We start from the raw sequence: 24,455 nt of genomic DNA on the forward strand, positions 1-24,455 counted from the left end.
ACAATATTGGTGTCAGCCATTATCACATATGCGATAGAACTGTTTAAATACAGAGATCATTGCTACGATAGACGCGTGACAAAGACTGCAAGAAACTGAAGTGAAGAAGGCAAAAGGAAAACACGAGTTATCCTTCTATATAACTGACTGAAGTAACCAGCGATAACAAATATAAGGGTGAATTTTCGATATCTCTCCGCGGAGACCCGTATGAGATTTGTCCCAAAATTCGAAAATGGAAAACCGACGAAAAATAACCGAAATACTTGCAATCGCCGATTATTGTTTGTCCCATCCTTAAAACACTTCCAGTTGGTTATAAGTGGCCCAATTTATATTTAATAGGTAGATGGACGCACGCTAATGATTTCTATGTGTCCACTATGCACACATTTGAATAGCAATATGGACCCCCTCCCAATGCTATAGACCCCTACGCGCAATCGAATTATTGAAATAAAATTGAACCATATGTTAGTCCCGAAATGACCTGTTTGTGTTGAGTGGACTTAACCACCTCTCTCTCTCTCTCTCTCTTTCTCTCTCTCTCTCTCTCTCTCTCTCAAAGCTTTGCAGGTGAAATGTTATACTTACTATAACTGAGTTGTCACAATCCAGTCTTGTCTGTTGGCATTATATGGTTTTAAGGGTATACAATAATTTATACATGTACTTTTATTTATGTATAAATCCGTAAGAGTGCAGTAGTTAATTACCAGGGTAAAGAACTGTCTGCCAGTCTTTATATAGATATTGGCAATTATGACTAAGATTGTTGCTAAACATTCCATAGATTAACATTTTATATCACGAATAATTTTAAGTATATAAAACAGGTGATCTAATCTGCCGAAGACGCCAGATACACCGATAACGATACACACTTTGATATCTTATCGGTAATATATAGGTTAGCAAAACATTTATTCATTCGTTATTATTGACAGTGTATGGTATTGGAATGGGAAGGATGTTGAATTATGTATTGGTGCTATCTTGCCTAACATTGTCATTATGTTTATGTGACCAAACACCACATATTGTATTTGTGTTAGCTGATGATTTGGGTAAAGAAGACACTTTTCTCTCATACTTTGCTTAAAACAAGGCACAACATTTTAATTAAAGTCCTGTATTCCGAAATTTTAATGAATATTATTTAAAATAAAATTTAATACACATAACGTTTATTTCGTTTGGTTTATTATCTTTCAATATTGTTTCTTTTTTTATATATCAAGGATGGAACGATCTAGGTTTTCACAATCCTGCTATGATAACACCTACACTTGACAAATTTGCGAAAGAGGGCGTCATATTTAACAATTCTTATGTTCAACCTATGTGTACACCGTAAGTTAGAATGTTAATAATTCAATATTATACCATTTAAATACCATTCATGTAAATATTTCATGTGGGTTAATGTTGTCGTTATCCCTGTTGGCGGATGATTGACATATCTTTTCAGATTGTTATTGGGAGGGACCCCACCAAACCTCAAGGTTTTCGGGTCTGTGCGGAAAGTTGTAATTACATACATTAACATTTCCTTGAAGCTAGCCTTGAGTTGAGATATTTTTTATTTGAATACACATTGTTAACATTTGTATGAATTCTTAATTCATCCTTTGAATACGAAATACGAAATATTTACAAAGTTTTATATATTTTGCAATATATTTATCTGAATACTCCTTCACAATCAACTGCATGTTTAATCTTTCATAGATTTGACACGAACGGTCCACGCTAAGCATAATACTGAATATGTAAAGGCCCCAACGATTAGTTGATTGATAAAGACAGTTATCTGTTACAAATAGTAATCCATAGAACATAATTTGTCTCACAAAACGTATATTAAGCTAACAAATTCTGTACCAAACCACCAAAATCCTTATAATAATCTGTACCAAATTTAGAAAGTCCTTTTGGTAACATTTACCAACATTTGACAAAGGAAGACACCAAGATTTCGATCGATTTCGTCAGTTTTTAGGACGTCCCATATGAATAATAAAAGAAGGACAGTTCCTTCAAACGAAGGTCAGTAATCTATATTAAGATATGCCACCTGATGTGTCGATAATTGTGATAGTATAAGTCAAAAAGTAAATACTGCATCTTGGTTTATCTTTCCGTGTCGTTGTACGGCTTCTCCGAAAGTGATGAAGTACTCATTATGTGGATTCTGATATGAATTAAAAATTGCCCTTTGTAGAAATTTGTATTTAAATTTAATACCCTTTCATTTATGTCAAATTTTCATTTTCGCAAGGATATTCACTGTGTGAGAGTAGCATTGCATATCGATATCATGTTCCAGTAAACATTGTCATTTAACTATTGTTCGCATAGCTTGCTCGGAAATCTGAAGAGTCAACTCATCCGAGTTTTTCAGCATGGAAGAAATATCGTTGTTGTGCTTCTAAAACCTCGTAGATCCGATTTATATCATTTTATATCGTTTTATAACACATCTGCTGTAAAATATCGCATCTAGTCCAATTAGAATTCTTTTGAGACGCTGAGGAGGAGACTGTTACAATAGTCTAATCGTGACAAAATAAGCGAGCGAGCGAGTGTAGCTGTGGCTTCAGTTGTGAGAAGATGACGAATACTACTAATGTTCTTGATATGATAGTAGCATGTTTTAGTAAGTTGGTTCACATGACTCATCATGCTGTTGTTACTAGCTAAATAAACTCTAAGATTTTTTACTTTACTGGAGAGTTTGATCAAAGAATTTCCTACTTGAATGTTATCTATTTCTATTTTTGATATTCTTGATGGTGGTCCAATTAGAATAACTTCCGTTTTATCGTCATTTAGTTTCAACTTGTTAAAAGACATCCATGATTTTATACTTGAGATACATGTTTCAATGTTCTTAAGAAGATTATTGGATTGATTTGTTGCGGAAAAACTATCAAGTAACTGGGTATCATCGGCATACATATGATGGGAAATACTAAAGTTTGTTATGATCTGTCCAAGTTGACTAGTATAGAGCGTGAATAAGATGGGGCCCAAAACGGATCCTTGAGGGACACCACGTTGTAGGGTCACTGATGTTGAATAACTGTTTTTCACAGCGACTGATTGACTTCTGTCTAGGGGATATGATGAAAACCACTTCAGCACATCACGGTATCATCCTACTTTTCTGCACCATCTTGGGTAATAACGACAGGTATATACAAGATTAGATTATAGTATGCTATGAGGTACTTTTGCTGGGCAGCAGTGCTATGGCCCAATCTTATTATAAATTATGTCAAAGGGTTTTTAACGTGAAAGACAACGTGTACACAAGTTTTCAGGCCTGTCCGAATATAAGACATGGTTCCTTGCCAGGCCTGCCATCTTGTACCGGTGACAATAGGATCCAACGTTGGAAAATCCTGAGGTACTATCTTGGCCAACATTGGGTAGGATCGAACCCAAGAACTCCTGGTTAGTGGACCAGCACCTTACTAATTGAACCACCATGGCTCCTGATTTCTATACTCAGCCAAATTAAAAACTTGACACTCGGGATTTTTGGGAATAGATTTTTAATATTTGGTTTAAGGCAACTATTTTAGTGTTATGTTGCGCACAGACGACCTTGACATCAACAGAAAGCAAAAATACGTCTCGCCGAAAGTCCTTGACATTGGTAACGTTCGTGATGTCACAGTACCCCCCAAAATGAAATTCACAGACTTGGAGACCAATCGGAATAAAGTGTTTAGTAACGGTTGTGGTCTCCTCTAGCGTCTCGTACTGCTTATTTTTCTGGTGACCCACACAAGTCGGTTACGGCGATGAAGAGGTGTCAATATTGGTCCATTATATGGCCTCCGAGCTCGAAGACCAGCAGCCTGCAAGCGATTTCGAACAGTTTGTGCAGTTACCCTTCCACCAAACATCTCTCTACTTGTGGAGGTTGCAGTGACAAATCTGTTTCTAAGATGACGTAATCGTATTGCTTGATCTTCCTGGAGTGACGTCACACGTGGCGCTCCTGCCCTTGGGCGGTCGGCAATAGTTCCAGTTTGAAGCACTCTCATTCTAAGATTAATTATTGTCTGGCGTGAACAATTAAAGGCTCTTGCAACAGTGACCACAGACTGACCAGCATAGAGCCTACCTATAGCACGTAGACGTTCTACATTTGAAAGGCGCGGCATTTTCTAACAAAGATGAAAATAACAATTTTAATTTGTTTTTCCAGTTCAAGTTACGTGTGCGTGTTCAGTTTAAGCAAACTTGCATCGATTGACCTCACGAGTTTGTGTTTGCACGTGTTTTTCAGATTTTTCATCTTTATATGCTCAAAAGTCACGTGATCCACGTGACTTTACAATTTTATGAAATTAAAGGCTTCTTACTACTTACTATCGTTAGAAACACTTTAAAATTTATTTGACTTACCAGAAAAAATTTTTTGTTGAAATTCATCAGTGTCAAGTTTTTAATTTGGCTGAGTATATATCAACCAGGCTGATGAAGACAGGCATACGTATGGAAGCTGATAGGTAATCTTTAATCTAAGCCGAGAAGCTGCGACAAGTGATCAGTCTCGTTCTAATGTGGGTTCACTTCCCTATGAGGTTCAGTGCAAAGTCAGGAAACAGATTACAGAAAGAAGGTGTCATATAAATATTTTTTAAAGAAAGATAACCAAAAATTACAGGTTTGCAAACCCGTATTTTTGTCCACTTTTGCCTCGGCGAGAAAACTGTCTATACGTGGATAGCCAACATCGATGATACCGGTATACCAATTAAATCGTCAAATTCACATCGCCAAACAATTACTGTAAAATCTCTCCAAATTACCGTCACACTACTGCAGATTGAGCAGCTCAAAGAACTTTTTGGAACCAGTGTTTTCCACAGGTACCGATCGTTATACAAGGTTTATAAAAATGATTTCATTGAAAACGGCAAGGTTTGTTGTGGACGAAAGTCGACTTTTGAAGTATTCAATGAACGGAACATGGCTTGGTTTTCTCCGAAAAAGGACAGATGCGACACATGTTGCTCCTATAAAGTAAAAAATCTTGAAGAAACCGTTTATCGCGATCATATCGAAGCAAAGGATATGGCGCAAGCTGAAAAGGGCCGTGACAAGCAGTGTGTTTCAAACGATCCATCACTTGTCGCACTTACTTATTGATCCCCAGGCCATACTTCTTACACCAAAGGTGGCTAAGTGGGTAAGATGCTAACTCGATAGCCTGAAGGTCGGGTGTTCGATCCCTGCATTGGCCGAGAAAGTGCATCCATATTTTCCGGCGTGATTCTCCCTTGTCACTGATACAGGACGGAGGGCCTGACAAGGACAGCTGTCTAGTCGTTCGGATGGGACGAAAAACCAAGGTCCCGTGTACACATTGGCGTGCACGTAAAAGATCCCTTGACAGTTGGAATTCGATATAAGAGTAGGCCGTAGTCCCGCTGTCCGGGCAAAATTTCCCTCATAGCACACTGTATGGCGTATGCCCGTCTGCATTAGCCCATTTCGGAGCAGGACAGTAGGACGTTAAACTCCATTTCATTTCATTTCATTTCTTACACTAAACCTTAATGCTAATATTACAAAACAAAGTTGGGGTGCCACAGTTTATGATATTGTCAGCAAAGATGTACAACGCTACAAGTCGTATCTCACTGAAGTTGGGGAGTTGGATGGCTGAATGGTTAGCATGTGCGCGCTGTATCAAACGGTCTGCCATTGAGTCAACTGCGGGGTTTCGATTCCCCGGTTGTACGTGACAAGGAGTAGGGTCGCCTGTCCATCCTCGTGGAATCTAGATACGCATTTCTCTCCTCCACTTCAACGACATTGAAGTGACTTCTCTTGTTTAAACGTATAAAATGATTTTCCTAGACAAAATATTACTAAAGTTATTTAGTGTTTTTTGTGTCTACTGTGGTGGGCTATACTATATACCGAAAAACACCAGAAAATACCGGAAAACTGCCGAAAAACACCATGTTATACTGAATACCGGAAAACACCGGAAAAACACTAAATACCGGAAAACACCCTAAATAGGTAACTCGGAGCCTGATCCTCTGGAAAAACCGGAAAAACCCAAACCTAATCCTAACCCACCGCTGGTCTTCTGGAAAACACCGGAAAACCTAACCCTAACCCCAACTCCCCGCTAACAGAGGACCAGGCTCTGGGTTACTGTTTAGGGTGTTTTTCGGTATTTAGGGTGTTTTCCGGTATTTAGTGTTTTTCCGGTGTTTCCGGTATTCAGTGTAACATGGCGTTTTCCGATAGTTTTCCAGTATATAGTATTGCCGCTGGAGACCTTTAAAATCTGAGATACGAGGTTTTAGTAATTACGCGATAATGGCTGTTCTCAACCTTTGTTGTTTTATATGTGGCTGTTACTGCGATTTGGAAAGAAAATTATGAAACTGATATTTTCGCTTAAGTGCTAACGCACGGATGTATGATTTAAAGGGATAGTGATAAATTGCTTAGTTAGTAAAATATTTTATATTGGACTTTAGTATCCAAGGGCCACTATTCTGTGTTGAAAAATAAAATAATATGTTCATCCTGGTTGGTGTCGGGACTAGTTTGTAACCATGTGGTGTCGCTTTACCATGTGCCATAATATTCGATATTAGAATTAAATATTGTTAAATTTCAATCAATATCGTTGTTGTTATTTTGCCGTAAAATATGGGATCAAAATATCCAATATTTAAGACACAATAAACATTTAAAATCACTACACAAGTCATTTACTACAAGATAATGCGGAAGTAATTAGTAATGGCTAACTCACAAATGACAAAAATTATTTTAAAAAAAAACCGCGTAGAATGGACTAAGTAGACTTAAACGACCCTCGTTCAATTTGGACTGTTTACGTATTTCACCGAACATGATTGTTTAGAAATGAAAATATTTTTATTGAAAATTGAATATAGATCACTTTATATTTATTACATCAATATGTGCTTTTAGATCATGTTCTGTCTTTTTTGAGATTTCAAAGAAAAGAGCTATACGCCCTTTAAAGTATATTCTTGTAATAAATCATTTTGTCTTTTCACTGCATGTTGTAATCTTTTTATTTCTATAGATCCAGAAGTGCTTTTATGACTGGCTATTATCCATTCCATACAGGTTTACAGGTAGGACGAGGCTTTTATCGCAACATTCACTTATTTGTTTGATTTTAATGTTACAGTTTACACGGCACTTTTTGGTATTATTTTCAAAATGTTGAATATTTGTCAAATATACGACATTAAGCTTAGATATATAGATCTTTTTTTAAATTAAGTATTACTTAAACGAGCGTTATGGGCGATTAGATCAAGAGTTGACAGTTCACGCTATAATATATAATTAAAAATAGATAACGTAAATAGAATATGCTGAAAAATTCAATCAAATTACTCTATTCTGAACCGAGATATTAGTTTTAAATTTTACTAAAGTCGGACGATAAAAAAACAAAATCTCGATTATCCATTTTTACGTTTTATTATACTTCACAAAATGTATTCCAATCCGCTAAATATCACAGCTAGCGATAGTATCGAGAGTTGATTACGGTCTGGATAAGTTAATTAATGTCTAATTAATAATTTAGATAACGTTTGGAAGATTTAACTCTTGCATAATGCATGTTTAAGTAAACTGTTGCGTACGCTCCCACTTCCTTTTCTTTACTTCTATATGTGTAGAAAAATAGAGCCGACTCAATCGGTTCTCCGATACCTGTTTAAAACAAGAATGTATCAATATGTTTTTTTTACTGTTATCAATAGCACAAGGTGATAGATTACTGGCAACCGAATTATCTTCAAGCCAATTACACAATTCTACCACAATATTTAAAGAAACGGGGTTATGCAACACATATTGTAGGAAAGTAAGTATATTAATTATGCACCAATTGAGAAATACTAATATTAATATATGTGTTTATACGCCCACATTTTCATTCGTCCGTCCGTCCGTCTAAAATTTGTTTGTGGACACTCTACAGGTCACAATTTTTATCCGATTTTGACGAAACTTGAAATATATGTCTATATGACACTCTAGAGGTCATATCGGATCGTGACTTCCTGAATTATGGCCCCTGATTGTACAAAAAATCGCGTTTTTAGCTTGTGGTCCCTCTGGAGGTCACAATTTTTTATCCGATTTAAAAAAAAGTTTTAGTATATCACAGTTACACCCTAATGATGGTTGAGTCCGAATTTCGTGAAAATTGGACGAAAACTGCCGGACAAATTGGCCGCCCCTTGTACGCAAATATTGTAAAAATATGGTATATCCAGGTTGTGGTCACAATTTTCATCCGATTTTGATGTAACTTGGATTGAAAGTTTACATCCCAAAGATCTTGGTTCCTTTTGATATTCTCGCATATAGGATCGTAACTTCCTGAATTATTGCCCTTGATTGTACGAAAAATCGCGTTTTGAGCTTGTGGTCCCTATGATAGAGTTCACAATTTTTATCCGATTTTAAAAAAAAAACGTTTTAGTATATCACCGTTATACCCTAATGATGGTTGAGTTCGCATTTCGTGAAAATTGGTCCAAAACTGTCGAACAAAATGGCCGCCCCTTGTACGCAAATAGTGTAAACATCTGGTATATCAAGGTTGTGGACCTCCTAGAGGTCACAGTTTTAATCCGATTTTGACGACACTTGAAATGCATGTTTATAACCCAAAGATCTTGGTTCCCTTCGATATTCGCGCATATCGAATCGTAACTTCCTGAATTATGGCCCTTGATTGTCACAATTTTTATCCGTGAAAATCGGACTAAAACTGACGGACATAATGGCCGTCCCTTGTACATAAATAGTGTAAAAATATGGTATATCAAGGTTGTAGACCCTCTAGAGGTCACAGTTTTTATCCGATTTGGAAGAAACTTTAAATATATGTTTTTATCATAAAGATCTTGGTTCCGTTTGATAATCACACATATCCGAAAGTAACTTCCTGGATTATGGCCCCTGATTGGTCGAAAAATCGCATTTAGCTGGTGGATTCTCTAGAGCTCACACTTTTTTTCTGATTTTAAAAACCGTTTAGATATATCACCATTCCACCATAATGAAGATTTCGGGAAAATCAAAATGAAACTTCCCGACAAAATCGCCGCTCTTTGTACGCAAATTGTGTATAAGTATGTTATACAAAGGTTATGGACCCTCTAGAGGTCACAATTATTATCCGATTTTGATGAAACTTAAAACAAGTCTTTATATTCCAAAAATCCCAGTCCCCTTTGATATTTGCGCATTTCAGTCCATAACTTTCTGGATCATGGCCCCTGATTGTACAAATAATCGTTTTTGTTTTTAGCGTGTTCTCTATCCATCTCTTGCAAAATGTGGGCGTATCCTGTCTGGCAGCCGCTGGTTAAATAGGAAAATAGCAAACGATTAACACAATTTTAGATTCCATTCCAGACCTGTTTTGATATGTACCTTTCTTTCTATATTTCTAATTTCTGATTTACATACGTTTGTTTTTAAAGGTGGCATCTAGGATTTTGTAATTGGAAATACGTACCCACCAGAAGAGGATTCGATACATTTTACGGATATTATCAAGGATGTGAGGGACATTTTAATCGCACTATTGGTAAGCTAAATGTGATGGCTGTAGCAATGTTAGCTTGTCTCTCATAAACACAACTAGTAAAGATGATTGTAATTCAATACAATTCGCCTGCTTTGAGAAGGGAAATTTGAATCTGTAAAATATTTCATACGTGATTAATCTTTCTTAATGTTGCCGGAATCTAAGACTTTTAGAGAATATCAAATGCTTGCTAAGTATACCGATCGGGTTATAAAGATTATTAAAGGTTTGCGTGTGGATATCTTCGGGCCACCGTATATGAAACTATATCAAATGGTACGCTTACGGTGTTTATGTTTGTTAGTTGACCGTACAGTTTAAACATTTCAGAAAATGGTTATGATTTTCGGGATAACGATACAGTGGCCTATTTGAAGGGTGAATACTCGACCGTAAGTTAAACCTTTTTTCGGTAATATATTTTTCTCAGTTTTAATATTTTTGTATGTCGATGGTTTACAAATTGTTCCCGTAGCATAAAGCGTTGAACGTAACCCCGTGAAACTAAGTAGTGGTGCCATTGTCTAAATATAAATTTCTCAGTTCAATAATTGTTTCCATGGAAATACATGGCTTCGTTTTCGGTATGTAATTAATCTCTTGGATCACATCTCAGGATCCATCAACATGGCTTGACACCACTTTAGAAGTTTCTCTGTTGAACAGCTTCAGTGTTTCCGTGGAAATAAACTTGTCTTATTTCAGTATACAATTATTATTCTGGAGCGTATCTCAGAAATGTTAAAGATATAGTTTGCTTATTCGAAAATTCGCAGTTGGTTAAGTTGCGTGTTTTCAATCTTAAACTTTGGTATTATTATTTTAGTCGCATCTCAGAAACCATTAAAGCTGCATTCACACTGCATGCGCATTCAATGCGAATTCCGGAGACCGGTCTCCGGAATTCGGATTGGTTTTTTCCCGGTTTAAAAGCAGTGCGTCACATTACAGTTTATTCGGATTGAATTCAGAATGAAAAGCGCCACACTGAATGCGCAGTGAAGGTCAATCATATCCAAGATGGATGCGCCAGGCATTCGTATTGGTGATCTTATGTTGCTTATGTTTAATTTCCTGAGTCAAGCAAGGTCTTAGATCTTCGACACCTTGCCATGCAGCACCGGGCACGATTTCGTTGGCACCAAAATCAAATGCGAACGAGGATGATTACTCTTTTGGTAGCGTTTGCTATACATTAACACGAATGTACATGTACTTCACTCTTGACTATGTACTAGCGAAGATACAGTTCCTAATTGAAATGTTATGAAATGGGGTTAAACTTCCTACTGTTCTGGTCCGACTGGGCTTATAAAGACGGGCATAGACCATTTTCCCCGGACAGCGTCAATATGTACACGCGAACTCTGTCTTTCGCCCCATGCAGACAACTAGACAGCTGTCCTTGTCAGACCCTCCGCCCTGCAACACTGACATGGGAAAACCACGCCGGAAAATCACGTTGAACCTTTTCGGTCAACACCATCGTGGCTCCCAGTTCATAACTAAACATACATAATGTAAAGCAATACATTTTGTTGTCATTTTTATCCAGCTATATGGCAATACATTCTAAAGAATAGACTCGAGACGACTAAGGCTTACCTGCCCTGCCCCCACGGTCTAGTCCGCGTATGGTCAGCTGTGATCTGAACACACCCATCTTTGTATTTGAAATGTGGTCGTATATTGTCGTCGCCCCCGCCCGACGCGCTAGAGGCTAATGTTAATATCTGATTGACTTTAAATTTATGCACAGTGTTTAAGGTCATGGATGAAGAAGCAAATTGAATTTGAACGATTTTCGATAATTACTGCCAGAATTATAGCCTATCATATTTATGCACGCAGTGTTTGAGGTCATGGTTGAGGAAGCCAATTGATTTTGAACGATTTACGATAATTACTGCCAGAGTTATGGCCCATGATATTAAATGTTAGTATAGGGTAGAACTCGTAATCAGAATTTAGTTTCCGGTAAGACTGTAGATCTGAATCAAGCGTGCCACACTCAAATCTTGACTGCGGATAACCCGATTCGTAATAATTGTTCCGGGTTAAATTCGGAAAAATATACGGATTCGTTAATTCAGATTCAGTTCGGTTTTTGTCAAATTGAGTCTGACGCCAAAGTCCGGAATAAGGCTTTATTCTGAATTCAATTCAGATTAAACCCCTAGTGTGAACGCAGCTTAAGTATCTGTGAACTTTGTTCATTAAAAAATTCTCCACTGAATATTCGCATTTCTACAGAAACACGTTTGCCTGAGTTTTTGGTATGCAATTATATTTCAGGTCCCTGTTTCACAAAAAACTTAAACTAAAATAGATTTTAACTAAAATCAAAATGAAATTTTAAATTTTATGCGTTTCACGAAGATCGATTGTAACTTAATATGCAATTTAAATAGATTTTAGTTAAAATTGCTTGCGCCCGCGCACTGCACAATTCCGGCGAGGGCACTTAGGGTGTAAAGATAAACGCTTCGGAACTGAAAACTGTTGCCAGGTTGAACTAACCGTTGCAATACCAATAAGGAGAGTTCCATACTTTGTAGCAATGTCTGCACATGATCAGACAGTCTTTGAGAGATGAAATAAATAAGTTTATTGCGTATTATTCATTTTGAAATGTATTTTTGGGTTGACCTTGAACTTGCATGTCGCTTTCGTGACCTTGGCATTTGATTTACTCGAAGGCTTCAATGGAGATAATGCAGTGTTGTCGGTTGACGTTGACGTCGACGAACACGTCTCCCGATCAAATTAAACGTAACACACTAAAGCAAAGATACCCTAAACAGTAAATCTTATGCAAGAACCGATAGGAAAGCAAACATGGATAGATAAACCAGCACGTGGCAGTTTTCATCAACCATTCCTTGAAATGTCAAATTTGACAATGAACCCCTCTCACGTGTAAGACGCTATTGCGTGTCTCATGTGCAGCTCAGTGGTTCTGTTGGGGCAATAAGTTCTTCATCTGTGAACATGCTCTCAAAGCATGTCAAGTGTCCGAGACTATTTATCATATCACAACCTGCATAGGTATTTACATTTCAATGTCCCCTACTTTTTTTGAAGAGTATATATCTATATATAGCAATAGATCTAACAACGTAGCTCTATCAATGTTTGTTACTGTCGTGATTTTAAGTTAGAAGAGGGTGACGGCTGTCCTAAGTTAAAATTGATTAAAATTAAAATTGTCCCTAAAATAGTTTTGTGAAACGCCACTATTTTAAGTTAAGATAAAATTGTAACTTAAAATATTATTTTAGTGGAAACGCATCTATCTTAAGTTAGGATACAATTTTAGTTTAAGACGATTTTAAGGAGATTTAAGTTTTTGTGAAACAGGGCCCAGGAACATATTAGTTTTCTGCTCATATCTAAATCCATATTAACATTATCTGTTGGTTTTAACAGCCATCAACTCAAAATCCGCCATTAGAATAAAACAGCTATAATTAATCAAGTGGCCTTTTTTATCTTCACCAAATAAATATTTTCCCAGTTCTACCTCGAACTATGTTTGGCACCCAGACTGGGTTGTAATCATCATGCATAGAATAAGCTATCTAATCTGCCATTATTTTTTTTTTATTTTCAGTTCTATTATTTTAGACACAATCTGCAAAAGCATCACCGTTTCTAGTTTCCTCATAGGAATTTGTCGCCAATTGTTCTAAACATTTCGAATCAATTTAAACGTCGTTATTGGAGTCAAAATGTAAAATAATAGTCTGTTGCTCAAAATCACTCCAATATATCGATAAAAACTTCTTTCTTGGCATATTCAGTAGGACGTTAAACCCCATTTCATTTCATTTCATTTTCTTGGCATGTCGTTGCGTCCTTCACATTACTGTTGGAGTTGTACTAACCCTAAGTTTTAAAAGTCACATTTCGTACCCATGTTTGTGCAGTTACAATCAACATTCCCCTTCAGTATAATTCATTTTGTTTTGTGTTTGAGAGAATTGATCTGTGGTGCGATCGTGAAATCGTTTTTTCGTGTGCTAACTTCGTAATCTGATGTATACTAAACAGCAAAAAACAAACCAAAACAAAAATCAGAGATGTACTTTAGTCAAATCATTCTAGAAAACGACTTACTAAATGGATCAAACCAATTTTTGTGAAAAGTATATTGACACATTAGTGATTAATTCATCACAATTCCAAGACATTGCGAGAAGGTTTAGAGTCTGTACACAGTCTATACATCAGTATTTGGTGTGTCCACCGCGGGTGTCAATAACAGCAGTGCAGCGACTGTACATGGAGTGGACCAGACGATTGATAAACGCCATTGGCACCTGGAACCCCACTCTCAGAAAAGCCTGGCACAATCCATCGGCTGTGTTTGGTCTTGTTACGACGTTATTAAGTCTCCTCTGAATTTCATCCCAAAGATGTTCAATCGGGTTTAGGTCCGGACTAAGGGCTGGCCAGAGCATAACGTTGACACCGTTCTGCTGTAGAATGTCCCGAATATCTCTGGCGGTGTGGGCACGGGCGTTGTCATGCTGGAAAACGTTGTTTCGATGACGCGCGAAATGTGGTATGACATGGGGTCTGAGAGCTTGATCGATGTAGCGCACTGCTGTGATGCCACTTCCTCTCCCTGGACCAAGATTTTGGAACACCACAGGACCCACTCTCTGGTTCAGGCCGATTTCACCCCAAACCATTATGCTTGGACCTCCCCATGAGTCTCGTTGCATGACTCTCATCTGTGAACAGAACAGTTCTACATTGCCTGTGTTGCCTGTTCTGATGTTGTTGGGCAAACTAGACGTCCACGTTGATGGCGAGGGGTGAGGATCTACGGCAATGGATGCGCTCTCTGGTGAGACGTCGGCGCACTGGATCAGATCTTCCGTGTGTTCCCACTGTCTGACGTGCTGTCTCAGATGCCTGTGTGAAGGGATTATGCACGTGCTGTCGCATAGCATGGCGGTCTTGTCCCCTTGTGGTAATCCTTGTTCTACCAGTTCGGGGGCGATCATCCGTGGTGTTGGTGGCCCGAACATTGACCTGGAAGTGATTGGCAACGGCTTGGGCAGTGTGACCAGCGCAGAGTCTTCCAAGCGCCTGGTTCTTCTGAGCCGTTGTGAGTCGTGGCATGCTGCTGACGTTGTAGTGTGAATGATTCAACCAGGTATGGGGGTGCATTTTATAGGGCTGGTCCCGGTGAACAGCACGTGCATGACTCTCATCTGTGAACAGAACAGTTCTACATTGCCTGTGTTGCCTGTTCTGATGTTGTTGGGCAAACTAGACGTCCACGTTGATGGCGAGGGGTGAGGATCTACGGCAATGGATGCGCTCTCTGGTGAGACGTCGGCGCACTGGATCAGATCTTCCGTGTGTTCCCACTGTCTGACGTGCTGTCTCAGATGCCTGTGTGAAGGGATTATGCACGTGCTGTCGCATAGCATGGCGGTCTTGTCCCCTTGTGGTAATCCTTGTTCTACCAGTTCGGGGGCGATCATCCGTGGTGTTGGTGGCCCGAACATTGACCTGGAAGTGATTGGCAACGGCTTGGGCAGTGTGACCAGCGCAGAGTCTTCCAAGCGCCTGGTTCTTCTGAGCCGTTGTGAGTCGTGGCATGCTGCTGACGTTGTAGTGTGAATGATTCAACCAGGTATGGGGGTGCATTTTATAGGGCTGGTCCCGGTGAACAGCACGTGCAGCATGAGTTACATGAAAATCATGGAGAACACATTACCATCTCAGAAGTCAGGTTGCGTTTATGAGAACATTTCCTGGGTTCAATTCTGTGTTTGGGAAGGAGCCTTATTGCTCAGGTAAAGGCGAAGATGTGGTCACAGATATACAATAAAACATTTGGCAAGTTTTATGCAATGCGCCTATTCAGAGTAACATACCAAACTGGTGTTTCTTTTGCTGCTTAGTATAGTTAATTCAGAAACGAGATTTATATCTACAATCATCTATGTACGTATAAAAATGTTGCGTTTTCACTGGGTCTCAGTATATCATTTATTCTACAAATGTAGATTAACATAGCACTTGTCCAACCCTGTATGTTCCAACCATGTGCAAGCGTGTGATATGTTCATACTCGAGGCATATTAATCATGACAAGTTAATTTTCTTACAGAAATTATTTGCTGATCGAGCTATACAAATTATTGAAAACCACGACCCTTCAATACCACTATTTTTATATCTGCCTTTCCAGAACGTTCATTTTCCAATTGAGGTTAGTTAGTTTAAACAATATTTTATTCGTTTGAAAAGGGATTGAGCAACAGGCAAAGCCTATATAAGTTCTTTCCCAGGGATACAGAAAATAATAAACGATAAATATAACATATACATAAAAATAAAATTAAATATAATAAATTGTAAAACCGAACATGTATACAGTTTCATGTGGAAATGATATATACGATGCAATTTTTTGATATTATACAACAATATTATGTTAAAGCGAATCAAAACCTTTGAGTACTTTTAATAAAATAATGGACTGCTTCAAAAATCAAGATATTGAAGGTGTTCGAAAGATCTGTAGAGCCATTTAAAATTAGATCTAGATTAATAGTTTCTGTGAATACCTTTAATGAATTTAATAGTTCCATTCTGATAGCTGAATAAGATGGACAAGAGAAGAAAAAGTGGAAATTATCTTCATCCGAAGAATTGCATTAGAATATCGGATAGATACTTGGGACTATAGCAATTAAGGAATTTATAAAAATAGACGAGTTTATGCTTTTGACGGGGGGTTGGATGGCTGAATGGTTAGCGTGCGCGCGCTGTATCACAAAGTCTGTCATTGAGTCGACTTGCGTGGTTTCGAATCCCCGGTTGTACGTGGCAAGGAGTAGGGTCGCCTGTCCAACCTCGTGGGTTTTCTCCGGGTCCTCCGGTTTCCTCCCACTGCTAAAGACCCCTACGCGCAAGCGAATTATGGAAATAAAATTAAACCATATGTTAGTCCCGAAATGACCTAGTTTGTGTCGAGTGGACGTTAAACCCCATTTCTCTCTCTCTCTCTTTTATGCTTTTGACGGCGTTTGAACAGTGGTTCCCACCCTAATTCGTCATAAACATGTTTTCTTTGGGAATTTCGGCGCAGACCAGTTATGATTCTCCCTGCTTCTAGTTGGATATTCTCAAGTAATTCCGAATCTTTAATACTACAATTATCCCATATACTATCCCCATACTCCAAAAGAGGACGTATAAATGACGTAAATATCGTACATAACGTAGATCTGTTTAATTTAAATTTTAATTGGCGTATTATGTTGAGTCTATTGTAAGCTTTTTAGTGAATTTTAGAAATATGTTCTGACCATGTTCCGTTTAGATGAAATGTTAGTCCCAGGTGGGGTTAGTTACTGGTTTGCAACAGCAAATAAGTAATTTCTTTACGATTTGTTACCTAAAATGTATCTTTATTTTATTACAAATTGTCTAACGAATTTGATCTTTATTATATGATAATAATATTGTTTCAGCTACAAAATAAAATAAAAAAGACTATAATATAACTTCATTATAAGAATTATGTTTGTGAGATTTACACGTTAATTACTGTTAATTATAAATTACAGGCATAAGAATATATATTCTTCAGGTACCCAAGCAGTATGAAAATATGTATTCTAATATCCATGACAATATGCGAAGAGTATATTCAGGTTAGTCATAAGTCATTTAATATGACAGTGTTACGACTCACTGTACTGCGTGTTTAGAGTTGATGACAAAACATAGCTGTCGTGTTAATTTGTAATATTGAACGCAACAGCGAGTGATTTTGCGTACGCGTTAAGATGACGGCGAGCTTATATAATAATATTATGACTTAATTAAGACTTGTAATTGGCGATCAGTCTACTGTAGATTGCAGACTGGTGGAAAGTTCAACGGTGAAGAAACGTAAACCTGTTTTGTCGACAAATTCTGTCAACAAAAAGAACTTAATGTGTTCCATTTAAATAATTATAAGGCGCAGCATAGATCGATGGAATTTCGATTCATCATATCTTTGTAAATACTGATTGGAATTTAACTATTTTAGACCGATATTGCAATTAAAAAGTCAACTTTTACAATGTTGCTGTTTGCAAGGGATGCATATGTCGCACAAATCGAGACTAGTGACTTTAAATTCGAAACGATATACTTTGGGTTGAGCCTGGCTGAAACCTGATCGATCCTATATAGAGAACAAGATGAGCCTAAACTCACCAGGTCAAGCGGGTTAAACTCATTCTTCCAGACTTTACAGTGTTTTTAATTTTTTTTCTCCTTAAAATACTATGGTCCTTGCGACCATATTGTATCTTTAACTAATTATTTGGTTCACACTTTCTACAGAGTCAAATCACACGTACTTAATGAATTAAGTGATATATTTATAAATAAAAAAACATTGATATTTTGGTAAAATCCTTACCATTGTCAAAATATCCAGCAAATTCTGTTTTGTTTATGACATGTGTTTGGTAGACCAAATAAGGTAATGTTCTCCTCACGGTCTTTGGAGAATGGGGATGTTTATTCCATATTTGGAAGGAAATTAACGCCAAGTTCAGTCTATGACATACAGAAATTGGGGGGTTATAAAAGAGGGCGTTGAGCGAAATTCATCAGAGCTCACCCAGATATTCCGAGCAGCTATCATCTATGCTTTATTGAGAACGAGGAACATCGAAACCAAACAGTTTAATAATAAAGTTTTAGAAACGAACTAACCTGTAGTTTTATTTACGATCACAAAGGAAACACAACAAGAAAGTCCAATATCACTACATCCTGTCGTTAAGCTTTGTTTCAATGGGGAAAAGTAACCTGTCTGTGGTTGTACAAACTATCACGGTAGTTACTGTCTATATTTTTATGATGTAACCCCGGCTTATCTTTACTTGGTTACTTTGGGTCGCTCTTCTTGACAGAGGAATATCAAAGCAAACTTTCCCTTCGTTTGATTTCTTTCTACATTTACTTCCCATTTTACAGGAATGGTCTCCGCTATGGACGAGGCGTTTGGTAATATAACTGCAGCTTTAGAGAGAAAGGGATTAACCAATAATCTTCTTCTAGGTTTTACTAGTGATGTAAGTTTTTCTTGATGTTAAAGTAGCTAAGTCTCTAACTCAATATCATCCAAATTCTTCGACATTAAAAACACAAATTATTTGTCAATTTAAATCAACATTGATGTTGTGATCTTACCGGGAAAAGATGGACTTCTGATACCCTATATTTACGACAAAATAAACATTTTACCATTGGTACACGAATCGTGTACCATAATGCGTTTCAGCGTCATTTGTAACAAGAGACTCGAAGAACGAGGCTAGGCATATTCCACAAGTCCTGCCAAACGGTGACGTCATATTCTTATCTGGAGAGCATGCGCAACAAATACTATCGGTGTAGACGGGAATGACAAGAGGCTAGAGATTGCCATTCAGTCGAGACTTCTGGTGGTTAGAAATTACAGTAAAAACAGAACCGATTGAATGTAAATCAGTTTACATACATTCATATCACATTATTGCATGTGTTGCGACCCATTTGTGTCAATAACTAGATCCCAAATATTAGCGACTTAGCTCTTTTAACAGCTCGAGCTGTAAAAAAAAAATTTTAAAAAATGCTTGCGTCAAAGTGGTGTTTGCAGTTTGGATGGGTGGGTAGCATGATTAATATTTAAAGTCAAATTTTCTGTAGGCTATTTACTTTTTCTTGCCCGCTAGGTCCTATTCCTACACGGCTCCTAAAAACTGTCTTGCAGAAGTAGTGTCTGTTATTGATAGCATTATTAATTCATCTATAACACATCTGTTGTTCCTGACATTTTTAAAAGTCGCTCAAGTACTTCCAGCTATTAAAAAATCAAACGTAAATCCTGACTTATACCAGAATTATCGCCAGGTGTCAGATCTTAGTTTCGTTTCTAAGATTCTCGAGAAATGCTTAGCAGCTGAGTTAAAGGACAATATTAATGTCAGCCATTATCACATATGTGATAGAACTGGTTAAACACGTTTCAAATATATTTTAACACTGAGATGCGTATCGAAGATTGAAGAAACGGAAAATGACGCAAAAATACGGAACTGAAATACAGAGCCCACATTTAACATTATTAGGTCCGATTCTTTTCAGCCTCTCATCTCTTGGCACAATTGTAAATTAATATGATTTGTCATTGCATTTATACTCGGATGACTCCAAGTGATACCGTCCACTTAAACCCGCATCAAATGGGGATTTTAACTACAATAAATCTAATCTTGAAAATTATATTGATGATATTGGATGCTAGGTGTCACAATTTTTTTTAAAAACTGAACGATGGAAAACCCTAATATCTAATTATTGACTCGAAAACGCGATAAGCCAAAGTTAATGACAACAATTCAATTTCAATAGGAACCTGTTTAAGACCCCCATCAAAATCAGCACGTAATATCGGCTCAATATTTGATTCTAACATGAATATGAAAGCCCATGTCAATGACCTTTGTAAAAGTTGCTATTATCATACGCAATATTGGCAAAATCAGAAAGTTCTTCTCTCCAGATGGAACTAGATCTTTAGCCAGTTCATTTATAACTTCAAGATTCGATACCTGTAACTCCCTATTCACGGGCCTTCCACTTAAACTCATAGATAAACTTCAAAAGGTCCAAAACTCAGCGGCACGATTAATTTCTCCAACAAAATGCTCATTACAAATCACACCTGTCTTATACTCTTTGAACTGGCTATCAAGAGCATACATAATAGAATACAAAATACTGAATACATTGACCCAGCCCTATCTTTACCAGCTTCTTGAATACTATAAATTCACAAGAAATCTTATAATTTATCATCATATGGTACAGACACCATTGTTATGAATAATTACCAATTAAAATTCGTAATGTCAATGCTATTGCTAACTTTAAAACTTAAGCAAATACCTATTTCTTTGAAAAGGATTTTTACCTAGTGATCCTTTATATAGATTATCCAGAGCTATTTTTATTAGTTATTTTAACAAAATCACACAACGTATCTTTCCATATTTTATCAAACATGCTCTTTGTTATCTCTTGTTCTTATGTAAATAAAAAGTCTTTGTAAAGCGCACAATTATGCGCCAGTTGTGCGCTTCAGAAATGTCTAATAATAATAAAGATAATATAGGTCTGGCATATACACAGTTTTGTTTGGGGGATCTCGCACAAAAATAGTTGTGTCAGGCGACATACCATATATGTATAACTCAACTCATCAATGTAGGGTAGGTAATCAGACTTTGTTGAAAGCATTCTGAAATTGTTGTACGGGTTTCTATTTTAAAGAATGGTGGACCAATTGGTTTGGGCGCTAACAATTTACCACTACGAGGCGGTAAAACCACAATCTGGGAAGGCGGAACCCGTGGAATATCATTCGCACACAGCAAAACATTGATTAAGAAAACAGGATATACGCATAATGGGCAAGTTTCAATGTTTTTATACGTTCAAATTAACATCGACACCCCTCTCCGTACGTCGATCCGTATTTTTTTCCACAAGTCTATGGAGGAAAACCTTATAGTCGCACATCAATTCTATGGGGCGTTATTATCCCTGTCATTAATCATTGTAAACGTTCTAATTCTACATAAGTTTTGGTTTTGAAAACTTGCTACGATTAATCGGATATCATAAGCAGGAATATGAAATAGTACGCAGGGTTGTTGTCCCACTCATAGAAACTGACTGGGATTGCCATAGGGAGAAACTCATTAACATTCAGAATCCTTCATCAGTGTTATGCGGAATTATTGCCACTTTCACATACACATTGTAAACCTGCACAGGTCATACTTTTGTTTTAGAATTCTTGGGATGTTTCGGAGAATCCTACATGGGTTAACTGAATATATTATTCTAATATTGTATTACCTATCTATATCTTGTTAGACTGACGATGTTTTTCGAGTTTAAAAAAGTGTTTGATTAATTGGTGAACCATTTAATAAAAAACATCCAGTCTTCAAAGTATATGATCATATTATGCATTTTGACAAAACATTTTATTCGTCATTAGATTAATGCATGCTATCGACTGGTTTTCTACGTTTTTGGAAGTTGCCGGGCTACCTCAGCGTGAGTACAACCTATATAGACAAACATCTGTAGAGAACAATTATATATGAAGCAAAGGCATTTTGCTGGATGTGATAGTCCACCATACCGAATCGAGAACATAGGTTAAATCGTACGAGTATCCTAGGCAGTAGACTGATAAATATTTGCTAACTGGTGGCAATAAGTGCAAACTGGTGACGTAATTGTGTCTTTTGCTTGACATTGTCAAGCGTATCCACATTACAGTTGTTACAGACCAACATACTAGGTAACAGACGTCAAATCCTTACTAGGTGCCATCATGTTACAGTTTTTACTGGATCAGATCAAAGTACAATAGTTGTTTTCGAACAATAGTAGGTTGAAATTTCCAACGCCCTCAAATTTATTCATCTTAAAACTCAATTCTTTTAACGGTGTTGCCATACAGATTGACCCGAAATGGTACTTAGTAAATGGTGTCCTCGTGTATATCCTAGATCAATCTGTTTGGGTCTTTTTGTAGCTGCAGGTATAGATGGCATAAGCCAATGGAAAATGTGGAGAGATGGTGCACCTAGTGAAAGATTGGAAGTTGTCCATAATATAGACAATATCGCTAATAACTCAGCCATAAGGTAAAATATATTATATTTATTATTGATCATTGACAAGTTTTACTTCTCAACAAGACTTTATCAATACAAAAACGCTCGTATTTGGATTCCATCTGTCTTTTCTTTAACATAATTTAGATTAGTAACACAGAAAATCTGACAAATTATTGAAATCACTTCTATGGGTCATGTATATTAATTTTGAACTGTTAAAGCTGTTCTAACACTTCCTGATTTGATAATTGAAACTTATTTTTTCATTTTATATATCAAATAACTGTACTTTATTATGCGTTTTACCAGTATAATCGGTCAGTGATTGATCTGAAACTTTTGGATTAGTAGAATATAGTTTTGTCTCATTTCAGAGATAAGCAATATAAACTAATACTCGGTAATCCCGGTCCAGGTCCTTGGGACCCATTACCAAAATTAGAAGATACCGAAGAAGATTTTGAGAAACCCGATCCCCTACCAGATACTTTGCTCTATGATCTTATTGGTAAGCTATTACGTGAAACAAATACGAAAAGTTTAGAGTTTTGTTTACGAGAAAGAGTGAACTTTCTCTAATATGTGATACTACTTCCCATTTGAGGACATCACCTAGCGCTTAAAGTTCTGTAGCAGTTTCCTATGTCAATCATTGGACTCATGACACTGCCCCGAACTGATCTATTATCCCTAGTTTTCTGAACTCCATTGCCATTGTTAGCTGCTAGTGTTCACAGCTTCACGTATATATTAACGCTTTATAGAATACCTTATGCCACTTCTCATTTGAGGAGTTCACATAGCTCACTCGCTGATGGCCTGAAATTAAAGCTCAAACCATTGTTATAGATATCTTTAAGTACTTACCAGTGTCGTAGACAAATCCGGGTAGAATTATCAATAGCTTTTTAAAAAAGCTGTTTTTCTAGTAATTCACCGGCCTCAATATGCATACTCTTTCAAGGATATCGTATACTAATTCACCACTGTCCCCAATTAGGAAATCCACTTATCATTATATCGATTCCGTCTTCCGTATAAGCCTATATAACTATATCTATTTCTATTAGTTTATAAATTTACATCAAAAATTAAATTTCTATTTTTCAGAAGACCCAGGTGAGCACAACAATCTTGTCGATGAACTACCTGATGTTGTTAACAGATTAAAGGCCAGATTAGATTATTATAAATCTACGGCAATACCAGCTCGTTTCCCTCCAAATACACCAGCGGGTGACCCGAATAATTTTGGAGGTGTGTGGGGACCGGGTTGGTGTTAATATTTTAATTTAACATAGCATTAAAATAAATCTGAATCATTATGTTTGCTTCCATAGAGAGAGAGAAAGGAGAGGGAGAGAGAGAGTCTCCATGTCTTCATTGACACTTTAAAAATAAATATAGCTTTGATAAAATCTGCGTTCAGAATTTTGAAAGGTAAATAGTATCTCTGTTTTCATTGAATTTCCAAGTATGTTTATCTGGTCGCGTTTGTTGACGTTTTACGTGAATATAATAATACTAGCAGATTAAGTACAGAAAACTTTATACGATGGACCCTATCGATATTGAGCGCTTCCCGATTTTTCGTTTCAGAGTTAGTTACACCCCCCTCCCATTTCCTTTTGTTTTTCTAACACCTTTTGAACTTGTTTTTGATGGATCCGTTTTTCAATTTTCATGAGAAGATAATAGCTATTAATATTCAGTGTTTCGCGACTATCCATTCCGGATTAGGAAAAACAAACTCAGAAAAGGAGAAAACATGTTGAAAATGTACCTATTTAATGAAATTATGATTTCGGAGAGACCAACAAAATCTACAATGGCAGAATGTTTACACCATATGCAGGCTTTTCGCAGCAACATCTGCCCCCCCCCCCCAAACAAAAAACACCCCAACAAAACAAACAACACCCCAACAAAACAAACAAAAACAAAAAAAACCCAAAAAACAAAAACAAAAAAAAAAAAAAAATAACAAAAAAACAACAACCAAAAGGATATTAATAAATTATACTTCGAGCTCAAATCTTTGATATAGTTGTTAACAGATCATCATATACTCAATAACTAAAAGAAAACTTTCTATT

At 37.0% G+C, this 24,455-nt stretch overlaps 1 protein-coding gene across 1 annotated transcript; it reads left to right on the plus strand.

Moving 5' to 3' along the window:
- The first annotated feature begins 970 nt into the window (after positions 1–970).
- On the plus strand, positions 971–23,735 carry LOC126825735 (arylsulfatase B). Its single transcript, XM_050555507.2, has 14 exons — positions 971–1,067; positions 1,242–1,353; positions 7,103–7,154; positions 7,797–7,900; positions 9,534–9,640; positions 9,971–10,032; positions 15,774–15,875; positions 17,262–17,325; positions 18,650–18,747; positions 20,993–21,132; positions 21,729–21,787; positions 22,275–22,386; positions 22,734–22,867; positions 23,470–23,735. The coding sequence occupies exons 1-14, from the start codon at positions 971–973 to the stop codon at positions 23,640–23,642; spliced, it is 1,416 nt and encodes a 471-aa protein (XP_050411464.2). The 3' UTR covers positions 23,643–23,735.
- The last annotated feature ends 720 nt before the right edge of the window (positions 23,736–24,455 follow it).

Source organism: Patella vulgata, chromosome 6, assembly GCF_932274485.2.
Source record: "Patella vulgata chromosome 6, xgPatVulg1.2, whole genome shotgun sequence".
NCBI lineage: Eukaryota > Metazoa > Mollusca > Gastropoda > Patellidae > Patella > Patella vulgata.